The following is a 19,881-nucleotide window of genomic DNA, read 5'->3' on the forward strand; positions in this document are numbered from 1 at the left end:
CTCAGTACCTTGTATTGTTGATGTAATAAGAAATAAAGAGTATGAAATAGACATTTATGTCTGATGCAAAAAGCCACAGTAACAGTAGGAAAATATATATATATATATATATATATATATATATATATTCCTACTGTTACTATATATATATATATATATATATATATATATATATATATATATATATATATATATATATAGGCAATCAGATTAAAAAGACTGATTGTGAGCATCTGAAAAATGCAAAATATGAGATCTGTTTTAATATACAATATAAACATACTTGTAATTATATGTAGTATTTACTTTTACTTAAGTTATTTATTTATTTTTTGCTTGAAAATTACTTTTGATACTTGAGTTACAAAAGTAATATTTTAACATCATATCTTTACTTTTGCAGAAGTACGATTTTTGAGTACTTAACAGCATTGGTCGATTAATTGATTAATTAATGAAAATTAAATTTAGTACCTTGTTTTTATTGTATTTTTTACCAATCTGATTATTACTTAAAACTACTACTACTACTACTAAAAATTAGTAGTTAATGTTGAAGTGTTAAAGTTAATGTTTATTAAATTGACATGTTAAACCAGTGGGAATGTTTAGTGTTTTTGTTTAACAATGATTTAAATTATTCTTATTTTATTTATTTTACATTGAAGCTTTTAGTTTAAAAAAAACAAACAAAACGGAACCCTCACGCAGTCCCGCGATGTTCCCTCCGGGCCCGTACACGGCGAACACACCGCTATAAATTCCTTTCGCCGGAAACGTAACGTCCTCTTCTAGTGATCCAACATGGCGGTGAGTAGCGTCTCACATTATACGATGGCGATCAGATCTGAAGTTGTAGTAGAAATCCACAATCATCGAAGCTATAGGGCCATCCCGACGGTTGTTTGGTGTTCAGACACTTAGACTCCATTGTGGATGATAAAACTAGAGCCGTATTTTGTCAATAAATGTTACCGAAGCGACTTAAACTATAAACCCAGGGATGCTAACAGGCTAGCTGCTGGGAAATGCCACCTTCCATATACATGTAGTTATTTTCAGTCATTATAGACGAGATTACAGCTGAGTTATTACACTTCAGCTACACAGTAGCATGATTATGCCTTTTATATTAGCGTCATTTGGTTTGTTGAAGCCATAATTTAAAATCCGGACACGTATGATCTCTGATAACGCTAACAGCAGTAATAGCGGGGATATGTACGGACATGTCCTCCGGCCGGCGTGTGTTGGTCTGAGACTGTTGGGAGTTTGGTGTGAAGACCGAGGAGAGCAGTGTCATGGCTTCAGGAGTTTGAGAGAATAAGTTGTGAATGTTAAAGTTAAACTCGTGTTTGCTGTGAAGTTTATGAAACATCAGTTTTGATTTTATTAGTTGTGCTAGCTTGTTAGCAGGCTAACGTCAGTAGGTAAACTCAACATGGCTGCAGGAGTTGAGAAGGTGTCAGGAGGACTTCAGAGCCAGGTGTTTTTGTGTTGTTTACTGGGTTGTTGTCACTGATTTTTATTCATTTTTTATTTTGTTTTGTCTTGGGGTTGGAAAATCTTAAGTGTGAGAGGGTAACCCTGTACATTTTGTGTCCTCCAGGACCAGGGTGAGAAGAAGGAGAACCCCATGAGGGAGCTTCGCATTCGCAAGCTCTGCCTGAACATCTGTGTCGGTGAGAGTGGTGACAGACTGACCCGTGCTGCTAAGGTGCTCGAGCAGCTCACAGGGCAGACCCCTGTCTTCTCCAAGGGTGAGTGTCCTGTGTGGAGGGGAGACTCTGACGTTGGACCTTGAACTGTGGAAGTGTTGTCTTAAAAAAACATTTGTAGATGTGGAGATCTACAGGTCTATGTTTAAATTCATCTGAAGCCACGGTAGAGCTGCTGAATGTAGGACGAGCAGCAGGAAGTTGAGAAAAATCTGGGCTAGAGAGTGGAACAATTGATTGTACTGAATTACACTGCTGTATTTAACTTGTTTATATTCTCCACCCGCAGCCCGCTACACTGTGCGATCCTTCGGTATCCGCAGGAATGAAAAGATTGCTGTCCACTGCACCGTCCGTGGAGCCAAAGCAGAGGAGATCCTCGAGAAAGGACTCAAGGTCAGGAAGTCATTATGTTTGTTCCTTTTTGATTCTCTCCCCTCAATTAGAGACTTCAAACTGCTTGTTACTCGTTTGAAGACTTGTTTGAGATAAATTATCTAAAGAGCAATGTGCCCTTCTTAGATTGTTCAATTAAACGAGGACTATGCAGCATTTCAAGCTTGCTAGTAAACTTGAGAATTGTTTTGTCATGATTAACTCAAATATTAAGGCTGTGTAATAGTTAAATGTTAATGTTAGATAAATAATCTTCACAGGGGAATTGTATCATGACTTTATAAACTTTGCTATTGCTGTGTTGCTAAAGACGCTTCTCTCTGCTGCCTCCAGGTGCGTGAGTACGAGTTGAGAAAGAACAACTTCTCCGATACCGGAAACTTCGGCTTCGGTATCCAGGAGCACATCGATCTGGGCATCAAGTACGACCCCAGCATCGGCATCTACGGACTGGACTTCTACGTGGTGAGTGGCCTAATGATATCTGAAAATGTAGCTGGCTGGATGTGAATTGAAGTTTGTTGGAGATGAAAAGCATTTTTCATGTGTATACGTGAAGGAGTGCAGACATTTGTGGTTTTGCACATTGTGCGACATCTGTATGTACGCTGATTTTTCTTTTTGTTAATTTAAAAAATATATATAATTAACTTGTTTCAGTGTAAAATGGTGTTCAGGGTGGAAGCAGTCTTTTTGAGCATCAAATGACGATTTATTTGTATTCTATTTTTTACTTTGAAATAGTTGTTTATGCTTATAAAATGTCAGAAACTGGTTTACTGTCAGAAGAGTATGAATATTCACATTTAATAATTGCCAATCAAGAGGTTAACTCCCTCCCCCTTAAATTACATTAAGGGAAAATAGATTATTAGAGCAGTTCGATTAAATTTAATGGTTGAGATTGAATCGATTTAAGTGTTGCTGCTCTAAAAGGGTTTTTTGTGTCAGGTGAGGTTTTATCAGTGTGATTCCAGGTTTAAAAATAAGATGCTGCAGCTCAGCTAATTTAATATTCACTTATTACTCTATTAGATACGCTCCTCACACGTCTTACTCGGTAATTGTTAAACCGGTAATCCATCACACGGTTAAATGCGGTTTGTCGTCGTAGAGTGAATTTCTTAAGTCATGCACTCAGTCGGCTGACGTGCTGTTGTTGGAGCTCGATCTCATTAGGCACATTTTGAATGATGGCGTATCTCAGGTGCAGATACCAGAAGTATACATGTGAATGTCTGGGAACCCAAGTAAAAATAGCATCTTATTTTTTTAAGAGGTTTCTTGTGCAAAACAGCCAACATTTCTCAGATCCATCAGTGTTGGATGTAGTGCTGAAACGAGAAGCTGATTAACTAGTAAACGTTTTTTAAAAATGATTTACAGCAGCATAAATGTGAGGATCCAATTTGTCTTATTTTATCACTGTACATTTTTATTCCACTTTGTCAAGTGTTCTTGGGTACCCTGAAAGGCGCTATATAAATTAAATCTATTATTATTATTATTATTATTATTATTATTATTATTATTATTATTATTTAATGTTGACACGGGTTGTGTTGTAGAGAATCAAAACGGGCCTGTCAGTCGGCCCGGATCTCTGAATTGTCAACCATAGAAATTAAACCAGGCACCAAATATTGATCAGAGATACTGATGTGTGTGCATTGTATCGTGTAATGGAGAAACTGTTGAATGTTTTCTGAGCAGTTCCTCTTTGTTTTCAGGTTCTGGGCAGACCCGGCTTCAGCATCGCCGACAAGAAGCGGAAAACAGGTCGCATCGGTTTCAGGCACCGCATCCGCAAAGAGGAGGCCATGCGCTGGTTCCAGCAGAAAGTGAGTGTCGTTGTGGTTCTCGCACATTTTTACAGCTCTGGAAACTTTAGACGAGCTTACAAGGTTGTGTTGAAAGATTCAATAGGGACGAAATGGACCATCTGAGGTTGCTTAACACCCACCTGACCATCTGTTAAGGCTCTAGAATCTGTTTTTCTAAACAATGCATCCATTGAGGTCAGTGGAAGAACATTTAAAACCTTAAAATTTATCCTAGTGACTGAGTGTATCAGACCACGTCCTCAGTGGATGCCTCCTTAAACAGGGTCAAGTTGACTTCTGAATTAGAGTTCATTAACTTTTAGTGTTGGGGATTGGTCGCAGAAATGTTGCTTTATGAATAAAATTGATCCTGCTGTTTTATTGTTCTGTGCTGAAATGTCGCTTACGATCTAATATTTGTCTTCTCTCTCTTTTCAGTATGACGGTATCATCCTCCCCGGAAAGTAAAGGACCACCATTTGATCTTGTTTGTAACAAATAAAATGGAAAAAATGACTTCTTGCCTTGTGTTTTTCTTTTTTCCCCTGTTATTTAAAGTGGATTTGACTACTTGTTACATTTTAAACGAGGTTCATATGTTAATGTGATACGCGTGAATTGCAATAATACGACAGGACTCTGGTGATCGGACCTCATTCCGTAGTTTTGGTGACTTCTTGTAATGCGAGTTTCAGCCACGTGTGGGCAGTGATGGTTCACATGTCGAATGAGCTCACTGCTATTTACAGACTGTTGGCTGTAACTGAATCATCTTTTTTTTTTTTTTTTTTTTCTTTTTTTTTTTTTTTTTCAAGACAGACTGCTCCAAGAGACATTTTATCAAGTCCAACAAAATTAAATCTGGAACAAGAAATGACTAAAGGTGAATTAACGAGAGAACCTGCAAAGAGCTTTTTTATTCCCTTCTCTGTGGGGTAACCTGACATCTGAGCAGGGGGGAAAGGATATTTACTCAGGTATAATTTAAAGGTACTCCAGTATTTCCATTTTCTGCTTCTTTGAATTGTCACTATGTTTAATCCACTTGTGAAAAGGAAAAATCAAATGGGAACTGAAGTAATTCATGTACATTGATGTACATCTAAGTATGTGGAGACCTCCAACTGAAAGGTATCACTAGATAATGTATGTTGTGAACTGGTGAGAAATGGAATTAATGTGAGAATGTAAACTTAATGTGTCGTGTTTTTCCCACTCATGGTAACTCTAGACTTGTGATTAAAAACCCAAATCACTCGGCGCAGACAGACACTTCCCAGCAGTCCAGTCGCCATAAAAAGGAAATAAAGTCAGGAGTCGACATGTTTTTATAATTTTGGCGTTTATTCAGTGAAACCCCGCAGAAACCAACCAGCACAGAACTCATTAGTGCCAAGGAGACAAATGCAGAGGGATTCAGCCAATTGAATGAGTCAGATTAGCCTCATTGTTTCTCTTCATAAACTATTTATCATTAACTCTTAATGCGCTCCACAGCTGGAGTCTCACTGGTTCTTCAGTTGGTAGTTCGTCTTAGTTTCAGTAAAAATTAGAAGTCAGAGGAAGGTCAAACACAGGTGAAGAAGAAAGAAATTGCCACACATTTCTCCCCATATGTTGTCTTTTTTTGTAAAATTTTTCAGTTTTTTATACATTTTTAACCTATTTTATATAATTTTTTCTTCCTGGTTTCTTGGTTAAATCCATAGTTGTAGCTTTTATAGTTTCACGATCCTTGAAAGCATTAGTTAATCGGTAATAAATCCTTTTTAAGGCCGTATAAAATGCATGTTAACATTACTGACGCTATATTACTGTTAAAAATAGCATTAGAAACATTCAAAAGCAGTTTATTATGTTGCTTTATAAATAGAAATAAATTATTTTGCATTTATTGCTATAAATGACATACTTACTGAAGGTGCAGCATGTAACAATCGGCCATCTGTCAAATTCATGCTCCAAACAAACAAACGGGGCAGCATATCACCACAGCAACCGCTAACTGCTGCTACATTTAGCTGCCCTTAGCTAGTTAGCTCAGTTAGCCGTGCAGCTAGAAGTTCGGACTGGAAGCCCGGGGACCAGGGGAGGTGTTGGCACAGGAGCTTTCGACCCAGTCAGGCGAGCTGGTTAGCACGCTAACTTCAGTAGCTATCCCTACAACACAATATAAAGACTGAAACTGCATTTTATTCACATTGTTATGATAAATTATGTTAATTTTTGAATGTTTTCAACTGAAATTCTTGCAGCCATCACATCTAAAGTGAGAAAAGTGCCTTGATAATGTTAATGAATCCTGAATGAAGCATCTTAAAAGGGCCTCGGTAACTAATGCGTATTTCAAGGACCTTAATATAAAATCAAAGATCCTATAAATGTTTTTTTAAAGTTATTTTTTCATTTATTTCCTTTTAAATCTCACCTGTGTTGTCGAGCTCACACTCCCTTCCTCTTGTGTTCACACCTTAATCCTCCTCCCGCTCCGTCGCACTTATAAAATCTTTATTTGTAAGCACTACATCTACACTTTCATTTAGTCAAGCTACACTACTCCTGACAGATACCCATCAAATAAATAAAACAATGAGCAGGTTTGTTTACTGCCGGCCTGCTTCTGTCTTTCTATCCTCATGAGAATATTTTCAAGTGAGAAAATCGAGATATTTTTTGCAGTTCTTGTGTCAGAGTTGGCTCGTTTTCCTGTCGCGGCCACACGCTCCCGTCATTCACTCGTCACATTCACACTTGTCTTCACAGTTGGGCATCACACACTCCTGCCTAGATACATCTTTGTACACAAACTGCCAGCGGATTCACAGTGATGTTGTTTTTTTGTTGTTCCAACCCAGACCCGCTCAAACACAGACAGCCACTGTTCCCGTGTCTCTCCATCTTCCACCCTCCTCCTCCTCCTCCTCCTCCATCATCACCTCTCTACCTCCACCTGCCCCTCGTCCACCTTTACTCCTGTTTCCATCAGTGTAAAACCTCCTTAGGTCACTTTGGATCATTGCAAGCTCTCTTATTTCTTGCAAAACCAGCACATTTCCATCGTTCTGGATCTGGATCTTTAGTGTATTTTTAAATTGGCATCAAATTTCACTGATGTAACTAAGTACATTTACTCAAATACTGTACTTAAGAACAACTTTGAGGTACTTGTACTTTACGTGAGCATTTCCTTTTTCTGCTGCTTTAAACGGCAACTCCATGACATTTTGAAGGCAAATATTGCACTTTTTACTCCATTACATTTATTTGATAACTTTACTTATTAGTTACTTTGCAGATTACCTGCTGCACCAGAGCCAAAGTCAAGTACATTCTTGGTCAGTTTTAGTACAACGTCTAATTGTAATCTTTCTGTTGTGGAGGTCAGATGTCGAGTAAATACGTTTTTTAGTTATCTTAAATCATATCAGGGAGGATTGAGGACCAATGTTTCAGCTAAATAGTGTGAAAATCAAACATTTTGTCAAATCTGAGTCAAATTTCCCATCATCCTTGTTATCAGAGTTACATTTCAAAATTTATAAAATATTTTAGTTTTCAGAAACAGAAAAAAGAGCAGTCATGATCCAGATGTTTTCCAGAGGTTGAACCTCTCCCTGAGTCTCTCCGTTCCTCTCGTCTCTATGCCGTGATGATTTGTGAGGGGGCCGCACTGCTCTCTCTGCTCCGGTTCTTCTGCTGCTGGTCCTCGTGGGCGGGGGTGTTGCGGTGCTGCTGCCGGCGCGGCGCGTGGCGAGGCGGTAGGGTCAGCGTGCAGCAGGACACTCCCACCGTGGGCTCGGGCAGATCCTCCGCCATGGACCAGCTGTCTTTGGCCGGGTCGTACTTCTGGACGGCTGCCTTGTAGCGCTTCTCCGCCTCGTTCCAGCCCCCCAGGAGGAACAGCTTGTCACCCAGCGGGGACAGACCGGCGGTGCTCACGCCGAGCGGCAGAGGGGCGGCTCGGCTCCACGTGCCGCTCTCTGGACAGAAGACCTCCACGGAGCGGACGTCCACCCGCTCTCCTCTAGGCCCCAGCTGGCTTCCACCAACCACATACACCTTCCCTCCGAGGGTGGCGGAGCAATGCCATCCGCGAGGTGTATCCAGGGAGGTGGACTCGATCCAGGTGTCGGTCTCCACCTTGTAGCACGCCACGGAGCGGGAGTAGGCGCAGTTGATGTACCCTCCGGTCACCAGGATGTCTCCAGAGGGCAGGGTGGCGCTGGAGTGGCAGCAGCGGGGCACCTCCATGGGCGCACGCATCTGCCAGGTGTTGGAGGAGGGCAGGTAGCTCTCGGTGGTGGCCAGCAGACCCTCCACGTTGCGTCCGCCAATGGCGAAGAGGCGGCCGCCGCTGGCTGCCAGGGAGAAGTGGGTGCGGCGCTGACGCATGCTGGCCAGGTGGAGCCAGGTGTTGAAGCGAGGGTCGTATCTGGTGCAGGCAAAGGACAGATGGAGAGTCGTGTTTAGAGTGGGTCAATCAGCACCAACCGCAAGTGACTCTGGGTAACGTGGCCTCCTGAATGGTTAAGTAAAGGTTTGCTAAACTTGAACTTCTCAATTTAAGGTCTTTAATTCAAGGCTTTTCTAGAAGGAAACATGTTTTTGTTCTTTGGTAAGGGTTTGATTGGTTGTCACGCTCTCCTCCTGTTTATCTGATTGTTGTCTTCACCTGTCCATTCACCTGCCAAGAATGTTTTAAAAATTCCTGCCCTTCTCCAAACAGTAAACAGTAAAGATCCGATCCTTCCTGTCCTCGTACCTGCTGAGGGTGCTGACGGCGTGCTTGGCCTGGTTGCGGGCATCGTTCTGGTCCTCTCCTCCGGCCACGTACAGGAAGCCGTCCATCACGGCCACACACTGGTTGAAACTCTTGGCCGGCAGCTGGGTCAGGTGACGCCAGGAGGCTCCTCCCTCACGAGGGTCCCTCCACAGCACCTGTGCCCCCGAGGTCAAAGGTCAGCGAGGGGTTTTCTCTTGAGTTACTTTCAGTGGATAGAGACACACAGAGCACTGACCTCGCGGCTGAGAGCTCTCTCAGTGAGTGATGGTCGACCTCCGATGGTGAGCAGAGTCTGCTGGCTGGCGCGAACCTGCGTGCGGCGGGACTGCAGCGTGTTCTGCTGGTAGGGCAGCAGGTGGTAGTTCATCGCGTCCACCAGGAGGCGGTGGCACTGCGGGTCCATCATCATGCGGGGCACCGGCTGGATCTGACTCACCAGCTCGCTGGCCGGGATCGTCTCAAAGCGGATGAGCGACAGGAGCTCTGCGGCGTGAGCCTGGCGAGAGGCGTCGAAGTCGAGCCACTTCATGGCCAGCTGGGGGAGAGAAACCATCCCAGTGAGAAGGACAGAACGTAACATGATGGTTCATGATTCTCTTTGTATTACAAATTTATCAGCATATGTCATTATATTCATGTTCTGTATTCGGGCCAGTTTATAAATACAACTATCTCTTCTTCTCTTCAGCTGCTCGTCTATTTAGGTCTGTAATGAAGTTGTTTATTAATAAACTTCTGCATACATTAAGTTCCACTCGGTGGTTTCTGCTCACAGTTGACCTGCATGTGAATGGCTCTGATTCATGGAGCTGTGTTTTGCTCTCAGCAGCTGGTCTGAGGTCTGTTTTTAGGCCTGGATGTAAATAGTCGGAATGTGCGGAGGGTCGACGAGTTAATCCTGGAGGCAGCGGTCGCCTCCTAGAAGACCTGGCTGCTCTCCTCAGTGAGGATATCAGAAGTGAATGCTGTGTCCTCATTAACTGATCGCTAGAATGTTTTGCGTTGAATTTGGATTGAAGGAAAAGTAATTCAGAAGGTTTCAGCACATCTTGTTTCATCCAGAAATTAAGCCTTGAGTTTGACCTCTGACCTGGAAGGCGGTGACCTCTGAAGGCAACAGCAGGGTGTCGTCCTGCAGGAAGGCAGAGATCTGCTCCATGGTCAGCTGGGTGAACAGCGGCGTGTCGGCGAACTGCACAAAGTTCTCCAGGACGAAGCGGCGGGCTGCGTCGCACACGGGCAGCAGGCCGTAGGCGGCAGCGCTGTTCCAGATGTAGACGCAGGTCTGCACGTTGAGCTCGGCCAGCAGGAAGTCCATGCACATCTTGAGCAGCTGAGGGATCTGCAGGGTGGCGGCGGCAGAGGCGGTGCAACCGATGGTGTAGAGGGACATGTGGACGCGTCCCAGGTAGGCGAAGGTGATGACGTTGGCGAGGCCTGCGGACAGACGGGACGAGAACGAGACAGATGTTTATTCAGCTCTCACACGGGAAACCAGATGTGTGTCAGGAAGAAGAAACAAAGCTGCAACTGATGTAATTTAATAATAGAACTAGTCTGAAAATGGTAGATTGTGCTCATCTCACTTTGCCTAAAGCCTCAGCAGACATCTTTGAATTGTTTTTGTCCATCAAACAATCCAAAACTCAGTGTTCAATAATCACATAAGCAGAGCTGGCCAAATCAAATTCTGCTTAGGGCCCCCAAAAGGCTTGGGCCGGCACTGCACATAAAACAAAGAAACACGGAAAATCTTTCCAATCGCTAAACTGGAACTAGAAGACATTTTTGCTTGAAAAATTACTCAGAATTTGCTGACCAACTACTTGACAGTGTTTCTTGATTTATGTACATTTCTTAGAAAGTAAAGCATAAACTTGGTATTTTGACAGTTTGCGATTAGAAGTTGATAAAAAAGGAGTTGGCATGAATGAATCAAAACCATCTCTGGATAAGACTGAGAAATAACAACACATGTATACAATGTTAGCTGAACATAAATTGTGTTGTTAAATGTTCAGTTGAACGGTGTACCTAGAGGTGAGAGCGAGGGCAGCTCCAGGCGCTTCATGCCCGGGTCTTTGGCCAGAATCTCTCTGAAGTACTGACTGACTGAGGAGATGACCAGCTTGTGGACGTCAAAGGCTTTTGTCTTACAGGCCAACTCCAGGTCGGTCAGAAACCTGGAGGAGGAGGAGCAGGTGGACACACAAGTTGGACGGTTTTACTTCTATACCCAACAATTTTTCTGTACTTTTAATAAGACGACAAGTAATCTGTAAGAGTTCTGACGTACTTCTCCTGCCGCATCTTGCTGAGCTCCTCCAGCAGAGCGTTTCCATGCAGGGGTCGCGTCAGCTCGCTGCCCAGGCCGAGGCCTCTCTCCCCGGGCTTGATGACCGGCGGCGGCAGCGGCAGGTTGAGGCTGTTCAGCTGAGCGATGTCCAGTGCCGCCATCTGCTCGATCTTCCTCACCCCGCTCTCCATCACCACCACACCGTCACCGCGGCTCTCCACCTTCATCGGGACCATGGGGGTCTCGACGGCCTCCTGAGTGACGGTTTCCACGGCGGGCTTCTTCTGACGGGAGGCCTTCTTCTTGGGGGCCATCGTTGGACTGTTGTAGGTTTTAGCCTTAGTTTAATTAACTAGCTGACTTCTTGACAAACAGGGACACTAGTTCACTTTCTAAAAATCCAGCTGATCAATGAAATTGAAATGAAAAGCGCTGACTTCCTTTACAGACCAAAGACTTTTGTCTCGATGTTGTTGCTCTGTGTCGCCTTCCTCTGAAGAGTAATGGGTCGGGTTCTGGGGTTGTCTGGGATTTCGTTGGGGGTTTTACTTCAACACAGCACACAGCACCTGGGAAAAAGAAGAGGACAAGTGTGTTATTTGCAACGCGAGGACACAATCTGTATGTGCCCCGGATAAACAGCTGAAACACACCCGGGCAAACTTTAAACCACAGTATTGTTTCATGGTCACTGGAGGACACAACAAACCCTCTGACAGATGCACATTGCTCTGCTAATCTCTGATCATCAAACAACACAACAACACACTGGACGGAGGGCTGACATCCTTCTGAGGATCACCTACAACACTGTCTCTGTTGATCCGGCAGCTCTGTGAATGACAGCTGCAAATGTCCTTTTTGGGAGGCCATCAAGAAATAAAGTTCAGGGTCGGGTCTGTGGTCCACCGCGGGCCCCCCCTTCATCCACACATTGTGCATTTCAAGCATAAAGCGCCTACAGGGAATCGGGTCAGCGCGGCGAGGACTGTGACAGAGTGCTGGGGTCATATTTTAATGCTGATGTAGAGAAGAGAGAGTATCTGACATAAACAAGTTATATAAATGGCGTGTGTGGAGTTAATGGAGGGGATAGATTTTCATGTTTTGCTTTACAACACATAAATGAGAACACGTCCCAGTTGTCGGGGACATTAAGCGTCATCAAACCGGACACAGAGACTCAACTACTCAGCAGTCTGTCTTTACAGGCCGACTTTAGCTGTACACTTTTTGAACTTTTAATTTACAACTTGTAGTGTTTCTCAGTTTTTATAGTAAAGTGTAACTGCCTAACGTTAGCTGACCCTTTACTTCTGGCATTTACGCTTAAGAAAATCTCAAAAGTGGTGTTAATTATTCCCTCTTGGAATAGCTGGATGGGAACCAAGAACTTGTGATCGCCACAGAGATTATTTTACGCAATGATCCACAATCCAGATGGAAAATCACAGAGACTTTTAGTAGAGGGAACCGGTGCGATGCTAACATCCGGGTTAGCCTACAAAAATAAGTGTCGCTCTATTTTGGTGTGTTTACTTGTACTTTTTGCGTTTTGTTGGTTTAGTTGCGTATCTGTTGTTCTGGCTGTTTTTTTGTGTCTCTTTGTCACCATATCAGCAAACAATAGAAGACGACAGTTTAATTGGCTTTTTGTATAATTAGTCAGCAATGGAGAGAAGTATTGAAAGTTGGGTGATTAGAAGATGGTGTTTTAAGAAACCTCTAAATCTGTATTTGAGGACAAAAGATTTACCACCAGGTCTAACAGGAACAACTCAACCTCTGTGTTGTTTTTCTGAAGATTTCAGATAGCCAATCGCACGGATATAATGATAGGATGAACCAAACTTGGCGTATCATGTTTACATTATATGCTTATGAGCTAATTTTACATCAGGAGGCGGAAGGGGAAGTTGGGCGGCAGTTCAATTCTGTCGGGAGATTTCAAGACGTTTTGTTGTAACCAGAACAACCAAACCATGATGGTTCTCAGACCCAAACCAATGTGACCTATGTACCCATATCTAACCAGACCATAAGCACAGAATTGTGACGAGAGAAATAAAAAAAAGGGCTTTGCAGAAACGTACTCAGCTCGCTGTCATTCTGTTGATTCGGCTGGACGACGCAGGTACAGAATGTGGGACAGTTGTGGGATAATGAGGAGCGCTAAACTGCTTTTAAGCATTTATCTAAGTTTAGCTCGAGTGCAGTGGAAAGTGGAAAGTCAGCTGACTGACTGTGATATCTGCGATGAGGCCTGCCTGCTGTGTTGAAGGGTCGGGACGTCTGGTAGTAAACAGCCTCAGGAAACGATGACCTTTGTTCCTGGCTCACGGTTTGTTGTTGTTCACCTGAACCCAGCGCAGAGACCCTCTGGCTGCTGTGTCAGGTTGGGACTCAAAAGTAATCCCACTACCCACACATGTACTCATGACTCCATCTCCTCCTCCTTCCCCTCCTCGTCGCTCTGTGCCTGAACTTGGCTCTTCTTAAATAGCCTCTCTTGGCTCGCCCGGTCATCAGGCTCCACACATGGAGCGACCCGGGGGGGAAGGAGATGGGATCGTACAGGACGCAGCAGCAGCTGTTGCCAGTGTCATATGAGGGGCTCACAGTTACAGACCACAGAGGCTATTTGGGATGTTGCAATCGCCCTTAAACAGTTGAAACGGCAACGTCCTGAACGCTGCACGCTCTCATTACACCACAAACTAACTGAGCAGAGGAACTTCCGCCTGTAGACTGTACGAGCGAGTGGATGTTTTCTTTAAGTTGTTTGAAGCTGCTGGACTCTGGATTTCTTTGAAAGGCCTCAGGTCTCATTATACGCCAACATAAACTAACAACCAGCTGCAAACGCAACACAGAAGTTCCACAGGGCTCCTTTAACAATGTGTTGGATGTCATAACATTTTTATATGTTACCGCTACCGCTGTTATGAATCTGGAGATAAAAGCACGATATTGGCCCGACTGTGTGGAAGTTTAAAGTAAAATCACGGCCTTCTTGTTAACAAAGTGGCTCTGTGGCTCGTAAATAATCTTCAGCCCACAGAAATATCTAAGACCAAGGTCAGTGCAGGGAGCAGCTGCTCTGCCACCCACCATACTGGGAACCAGACCTCAGCAGCACCACCAGCAGCACCACCAGCACCACCACGCCCATCATCACTGATAAATATACTGTGAGTCACAGCAGCAGCACAGCGCCTCATTATCAACCAATCAACGACTATGTAAATCTGTTTACACCACGAAACGGATCATTTGACGTTGACAATTCACATTATTTGTACAGGCATGTTCATTTCTAATCATTTCTTTGGGTTTTTTTTGAAGAACTGTGCACTCACAGGTAAAACAGAGACAGGTTTTAATTGATTGTCTCACTATTTAATGAGTTAATTAATTGATTAAATGGAAAGGATGCGCTGTTGTCTTTTAATTGCCCCGACCGCAAATCTACATAAGCAAAAATGTGATATTTTTGTGTGTAAAATTCAAATTACAGTACGTGAAGAATAAAGTTTCCAGTTAATCTTTATTTGTTTCCGGTTTATTTCTTTTTCTCCTTTTTTTTTTATCTTAACATACTTTAACTACTAAGTTTTCTTGTTTCTACTTTAACTCCGTTTTCTTTTTCCTTCATATTATACATCAGCATAAAACAATTAGATTAATTAAACTTTAGCTTATAGTTATTCTACTGTCAACATGGTTTATAAAGCATTTCATTGTTTGTTAACAGTAAAATAACAGTTATCTATCTTTAATTGCCTATAAATGTGCCTTTTTAAAACAATGATTACACTACAGTGTTAATAAAAACTCATTACTCGCTGAAAACAATAGTAAATTAGAAGTGGTAAAAGACAACATAATTAATGACTAAATAACTCCATTTTAAGGAAACAGACTTGTAAATTAAAGTATTAGACACATTTTTGTATGTCATTAACTACATTATATGTTATTCTCAACTGAGAAACGCTGGATGTTTTTAAAAACTGTAACCCAACACCGGAGGCCACAGATGTCAGGATCAGCTCAGATCCAAACAAACAGCTGGATGAGAATTACTACAAATATCAATGTGATGATTTTCAGAGACTCAAACGATTACAACAAATTTCAGAACAAAATCTACAACAGCTAAAACATCGACGGGCCTCTGGGATCCTTCAGACCAGAACACATGGATCCATACAGTTTGATTAATGACTCTGAAAGATGTTCATGTAAACGTCCAGCTGGACAGAAACTGAGCTCAGATTGAATCACCGCCAGCGTCTCGACGCGGTCATGATCACAACACGTGAGCTGCGGGGAAACATCGCGAAGCTTCTGATGACTGGCAGACATTTATTCACAGCTTTAACCTATTCAGAGTGCAACCGAGCTAAACTTAACAGCAGATTAATGTTAAAATTCACAGTACTGAAGCTCTGACAGTCTCTGTTATGTGAAAAAAGAATAATTTTCAAGGTAATTTGCAGATGAAGTTGTGGTCATGTGTGTGGAAACAGGAAGATAAACTGTTTTAGTGCGACAGAAAAGGAGAAGGGTGGTAATCTAAGCACTTGGGGCCCTGCTTCGGTCCTGGCATTTTATTTTTAGGCACCGGACTCAGTGGGAATCTGCTACGAGTGTTTGGAGCTTTGCGAAGAAGCTCACATTTGTCAAGTAACTCTGAGAGCTCTGGGATCAGAACCTGCAGAACAACACCGTCCTCCCAACATAAATTACATAACTGGTGGCTTTCACACCGGAGAGCTGAACAAACACATTCTGATGAGTCTGATTCACCGAGTGTCTGAGGTTTGGCTCGAGTTAACGGTGGGGATTCATCGCTAATGTTAGCAAAGTTGGCCGCCACTGCTAGCACTTGTGTAAGTAAGTTGAAACATGGCGGACTTTGAGGATAATTTGGAGGATGCAGACGAGTGAATAAGATTTTATTTCTTGTTCTACATGGCTTTATGAACATAAGTACAGTATTCACTCTATTTTAACTGATTTTAACCAGCTCATGAGGGACTATGTTGCCTTTTTTAGCTGCTAAATGCATCACAGTCTTCTCGAGCTAGTCGCTAACTGTGTCTGTGCTGAGCAGGTTGTGTACATTGAATTCTTAAAAAACATTTTCTTGCTTGCTGTGTCTGAAAATGACGCTATGAGAGCAGTGAGACTGAACCAAAGCAGTAAAGTTTCTGTAAAACCAAAACAACGAGCTAAAAGATGCTAAAAGATGCTAAAAGATGCCCTTTAAGGCTGAAGAGAGCTATAACAAAGAAAGTAAAAAACAAAGAACGGAAACTCAGTAATTATCTCCTGACCCTTGTCGATGGAAAGTCAGGTGAAGTTTTGTAGTACACAAAACATTTCTGGAGCTTCACAGCAAAACAGTGTTGCAGCGTTCTCCTTAACAACTGAAGTAGATGGGGACTTGTTTTAAAACGTAATAAAAATGACCAAAAACATGAATAAAATTCCTCCAAACAGCTCGCCTAGCAGAATCCAAGCCCCCGAGATCCCAGAATGATTACAAAAGACAACCTTGAGGTGGAGCATGCTAATGCTTTCAGCTTAACAGTAAAGATTTCTGCTTTTTTAACTCAATTAGGGATCCTAAAGCTCCCATTTTATCCTATAAAATTCAGTTGTTTACAAAAACGCTACTACGCTGTTTTGTTTTCACACTTTCCATCAGTGTGAGGGCGACGAGATAATGACTAACTTTTCATTTTTGGGTGAACTATTCCTTTAAATAAAAAAAATATGAAATATGTACTATTAGTGTTGATACACACAACAAACATCAGCCTGCGCGCCCGTCCTATCACTATGTAGCTACAGCTGAATTCCTCTGCGTATCTCATGAGTGTATTTATAGCTGCTGACCATCGCTACATGTATGCGCCTGTGTGTATTTTGTGTGTGTGTGTGTGTGTGTGTGTGTGTGTGTGTGTGTGTGTATGTGTGTGTTTAACAGCTAAGGACTTGGAAAGCGAAGGACGAACACCTCCCCTGCAGTGTAGTAATATCCCACCAGCAACTGGCTTCACATTGTTTCCACTCAGCAGTGAAACAGAAGTACAAGTATCACTAATTGAAATGATGATGTCATCAGACGGATCATTTAATATGTGGTGTCAAGTGTTGGGAGAAGTACTCAAGTAAAAATACTGTTACAAGTAAAAGTCTCATTCAGGACAAAGTAGAAAAGTATTATTAGCAACATGCACTTATAGTATCAAAAGTAAAAATATCACACACATCTTATATTTAACATTTAATTATTTAAATTGCAGCCATTTCTCAAAACTGTTTTTTTTATTTAACATATTATTATGGTTTCTATCAAATAATCTGACATAGTGATTTTGTAGCTTTTAACTGTATTTTTTTCATATTCAATTCCTATATTCACCGTTGGTTTTTAACAGATTTATTCCTCCGCTCCTTGTTGTTGTTTGTTCCCCTTTTCTTTGTTTTGTTTTGACTCCATATCTCAGGTAAAAACATGTGTTGATTTGAATATTATGACTGAAACATTAACAGACGAATAACAATAAAAATGCAGTAAAAAGTACAATATTTCAGTCTGAAATGCAGTAGAGTAAGAGTATAAGGTACCATTATATGCAGAGGGTGGGAGGTAACGAGGTAAAAGTACTCTCTGACTGTACTTGAACAGATTTTTCTGGAATCTGTACTCATGTCTTCCTTTTCCTGACAACTTTTCACTTCTCTCTCTCACATCTCACACGTATATTTACTTTCTTCTCCTTACATTTTCAAAACAGGCTCATTACTTTAGTTTTAATGTGTTTGAGGAGAGTTATTGAATATTTATGAGGGTTTATCAGCTCAAAATGTGGCTATTTGACATCTTTGACATCCTGGGAATGAGAGTCAACAATCAACTACGTTTGTGCTGCATTTAGGAACAATTGGGACAAATCCTACTGATTCTACCTTAAAGTTTAACAGTCTCTGAATTATATTAATATGACATGAGTTTCAGTTAGCTTTGCACAGTAATGTCCTTCAGAGGAAGTCTTTTTATTTTTATACTTTAAGTACATTTCAGAGCCTGTACTTTATTAATTTTACTTGAGTAATGAAGATAAATAAGTACTTCTACTTCTTTAAGCATCTGTACTTCTACTTGAGTAAAGAATGTGTGTACTTTTGCCACCTCTGATTATACAGAAGCACTCAACTGAAGTACCTTAAAGTTGTGCATGACAGACTGTAACAGTGTTCATTTAAATCAACTTTAAAGGTTAGTAACAACAGATTTTAAGACACAAAGGTGCCTCAGTTCCTTTACGACTTGACACGACAAGCTGCAATCTGGTAAAATTAAATATTTTACCTCTTTCTCCCTTCTGGTTCCTGCTCTTCTTCCCTTCTTTTTCCTTTCAGCTTCTCTCTCACGGCTCTCTTTCAACTTTCCTTGTTGTTCTCTAACAGGTTACGTTTTGCTTTTGTCCCTCTGTCCTCTGTCAGCCTGCCAGACTGCTGTGTGTGTGTGAATGTGTGTGTGTGTGTGTGTGTGTCAGCATCAGAGGGGAATCAGGGTCCTGACCGACGCTGTGACGTATGAGTCAACTCCCCCTCCATCTAAAACACGACCACACCTCCTTCATCCTAAAGCATACTCTTCTCTCCACCTCCAGCCTCCACCTCCTTTTTCCAAATACAGCCACCTCTCGTTGCCCTCCGCTCTAAAAATATCCCTGAAGAGGCCGCCGCTCCTCTCACCCGCCTCACCCCCTCCTCCCCCGATGGCCTTCAGGCTTCAGGCTCTAGTTTTGGTCACAGTCTTGTATAGCTATGTTCTTTGTTTGACTCTTGATCTCATGAATTCAACCAGTATTCAGTTCCTTTAAAGTGTTGATACCACACTGTGAAAGCGCTTCACCACAAGGAAAACTATCCTGCATTCAAAACCTTATTTAAAGTTAGTATTTGACGTATTGTGTGTTCTTATTGTGTAGTAAAATGTTCCATTTCAGATATTTTTGGATTAAAATTACTGATGAAGATGTTCAAGGTTGAGATCCTTTGAACTAGTGTTGGATTAGTACAGAGGACTGAAACTGCTAAAGTCAAAAATAAATAAATAAATAAATGGCTCAATAAATGATTCAATTTATATGACATGAAAAGCACCAAAATATCAAAAAGCCAGAAATTATTTAGAAAATGTGACATAAATTGATATTTGTTTATTTAACTCTGTAGTTATTTACTTTGTACAAATGACCGTCCTTTTTAATTGTTAATTTTAGTTTTGAATTTGTTAATTTCTAATTCATTTATGTACTTACAATTCTATTTCTGTATTATTCACAGAATAATTCAATGAAATAAAATTGAATAAATGTAAAAGTAAGTAAATTCAGAAGCAAATTAAATCAGAAATATCAACTGAGGTCAGTTTTTATGAACTAATTTATTGGCATAATAATAATTTATTATTTATATTAATTTATTAATTTTTGACGACACTTTCCAGCTAATCCAAGACCATGTTTTAACAGTTTATTTATTCTAAATAATCAAAGTAGACGCCAAATTTAAAGATGGCCGCAGTGTAAGCGAGGGGACCAGAGTCAGAGGGGCGACCTCATCATACTTTACACCCCTGACCCACATTCATCTGGATGAAACTTCTCAGGTATGTAGTTTTGATCAAAATGAAGGCTGAGTTTGAAGATGGGTGTTATCGGACCCATCAGTACTGAGAATTCATGTAACAATGTAATGATCCCATCGCAAGATCGTCTCAAGTATTCATCATTGTTGCTTTTATCTTTATTGCATGGTATTTTATTCCATTTCATTTGT

General features: G+C 41.6%; 2 protein-coding genes across 3 annotated transcripts; one reads left to right on the forward strand and one right to left on the reverse strand.

Moving 5' to 3' along the window:
• The first annotated feature begins 789 nt into the window (after window positions 1-789).
• On the forward strand, window positions 790-4,453 carry rpl11 (ribosomal protein L11). 2 transcript variants are annotated; one of them, XM_030412297.1, is made up of 6 exons: window positions 790-810; window positions 1,610-1,760; window positions 2,008-2,114; window positions 2,448-2,579; window positions 3,845-3,955; window positions 4,376-4,453. In XM_030412297.1, the coding sequence occupies exons 1-6, from the start codon at window positions 805-807 to the stop codon at window positions 4,403-4,405; spliced, it is 537 nt and encodes a 178-aa protein (XP_030268157.1). In that variant the 5' UTR covers window positions 790-804; the 3' UTR covers window positions 4,406-4,453. The 2 variants fall into 2 exon arrangements, with proteins under 2 accessions (XP_030268157.1, XP_030268156.1); XM_030412296.1 differs by lacking the exon at window positions 790-810 and adding an exon at window positions 1,427-1,486.
• Window positions 4,454-5,260: 807 nt separating this feature from the next.
• klhl43 (kelch-like family member 43) lies at window positions 5,261-18,610 on the reverse strand. The gene is made up of 7 exons (XM_030412295.1): window positions 18,404-18,610; window positions 11,017-11,585; window positions 10,755-10,903; window positions 9,811-10,157; window positions 8,956-9,255; window positions 8,700-8,875; window positions 5,261-8,369 (listed from the first exon to the last, which is right to left on the reverse strand). The coding sequence occupies exons 2-7, from the start codon at window positions 11,328-11,330 to the stop codon at window positions 7,577-7,579; spliced, it is 2,079 nt and encodes a 692-aa protein (XP_030268155.1). The 5' UTR covers window positions 11,331-11,585; window positions 18,404-18,610; the 3' UTR covers window positions 5,261-7,576.
• Between the last annotated feature and the right edge of the window lie 1,271 nt (window positions 18,611-19,881).

The sequence above is a fragment of the Sparus aurata genome, chromosome 3, assembly GCF_900880675.1.
Source record: "Sparus aurata chromosome 3, fSpaAur1.1, whole genome shotgun sequence".
Taxonomy (NCBI): Eukaryota; Metazoa; Chordata; class Actinopteri; order Spariformes; family Sparidae; genus Sparus; species Sparus aurata.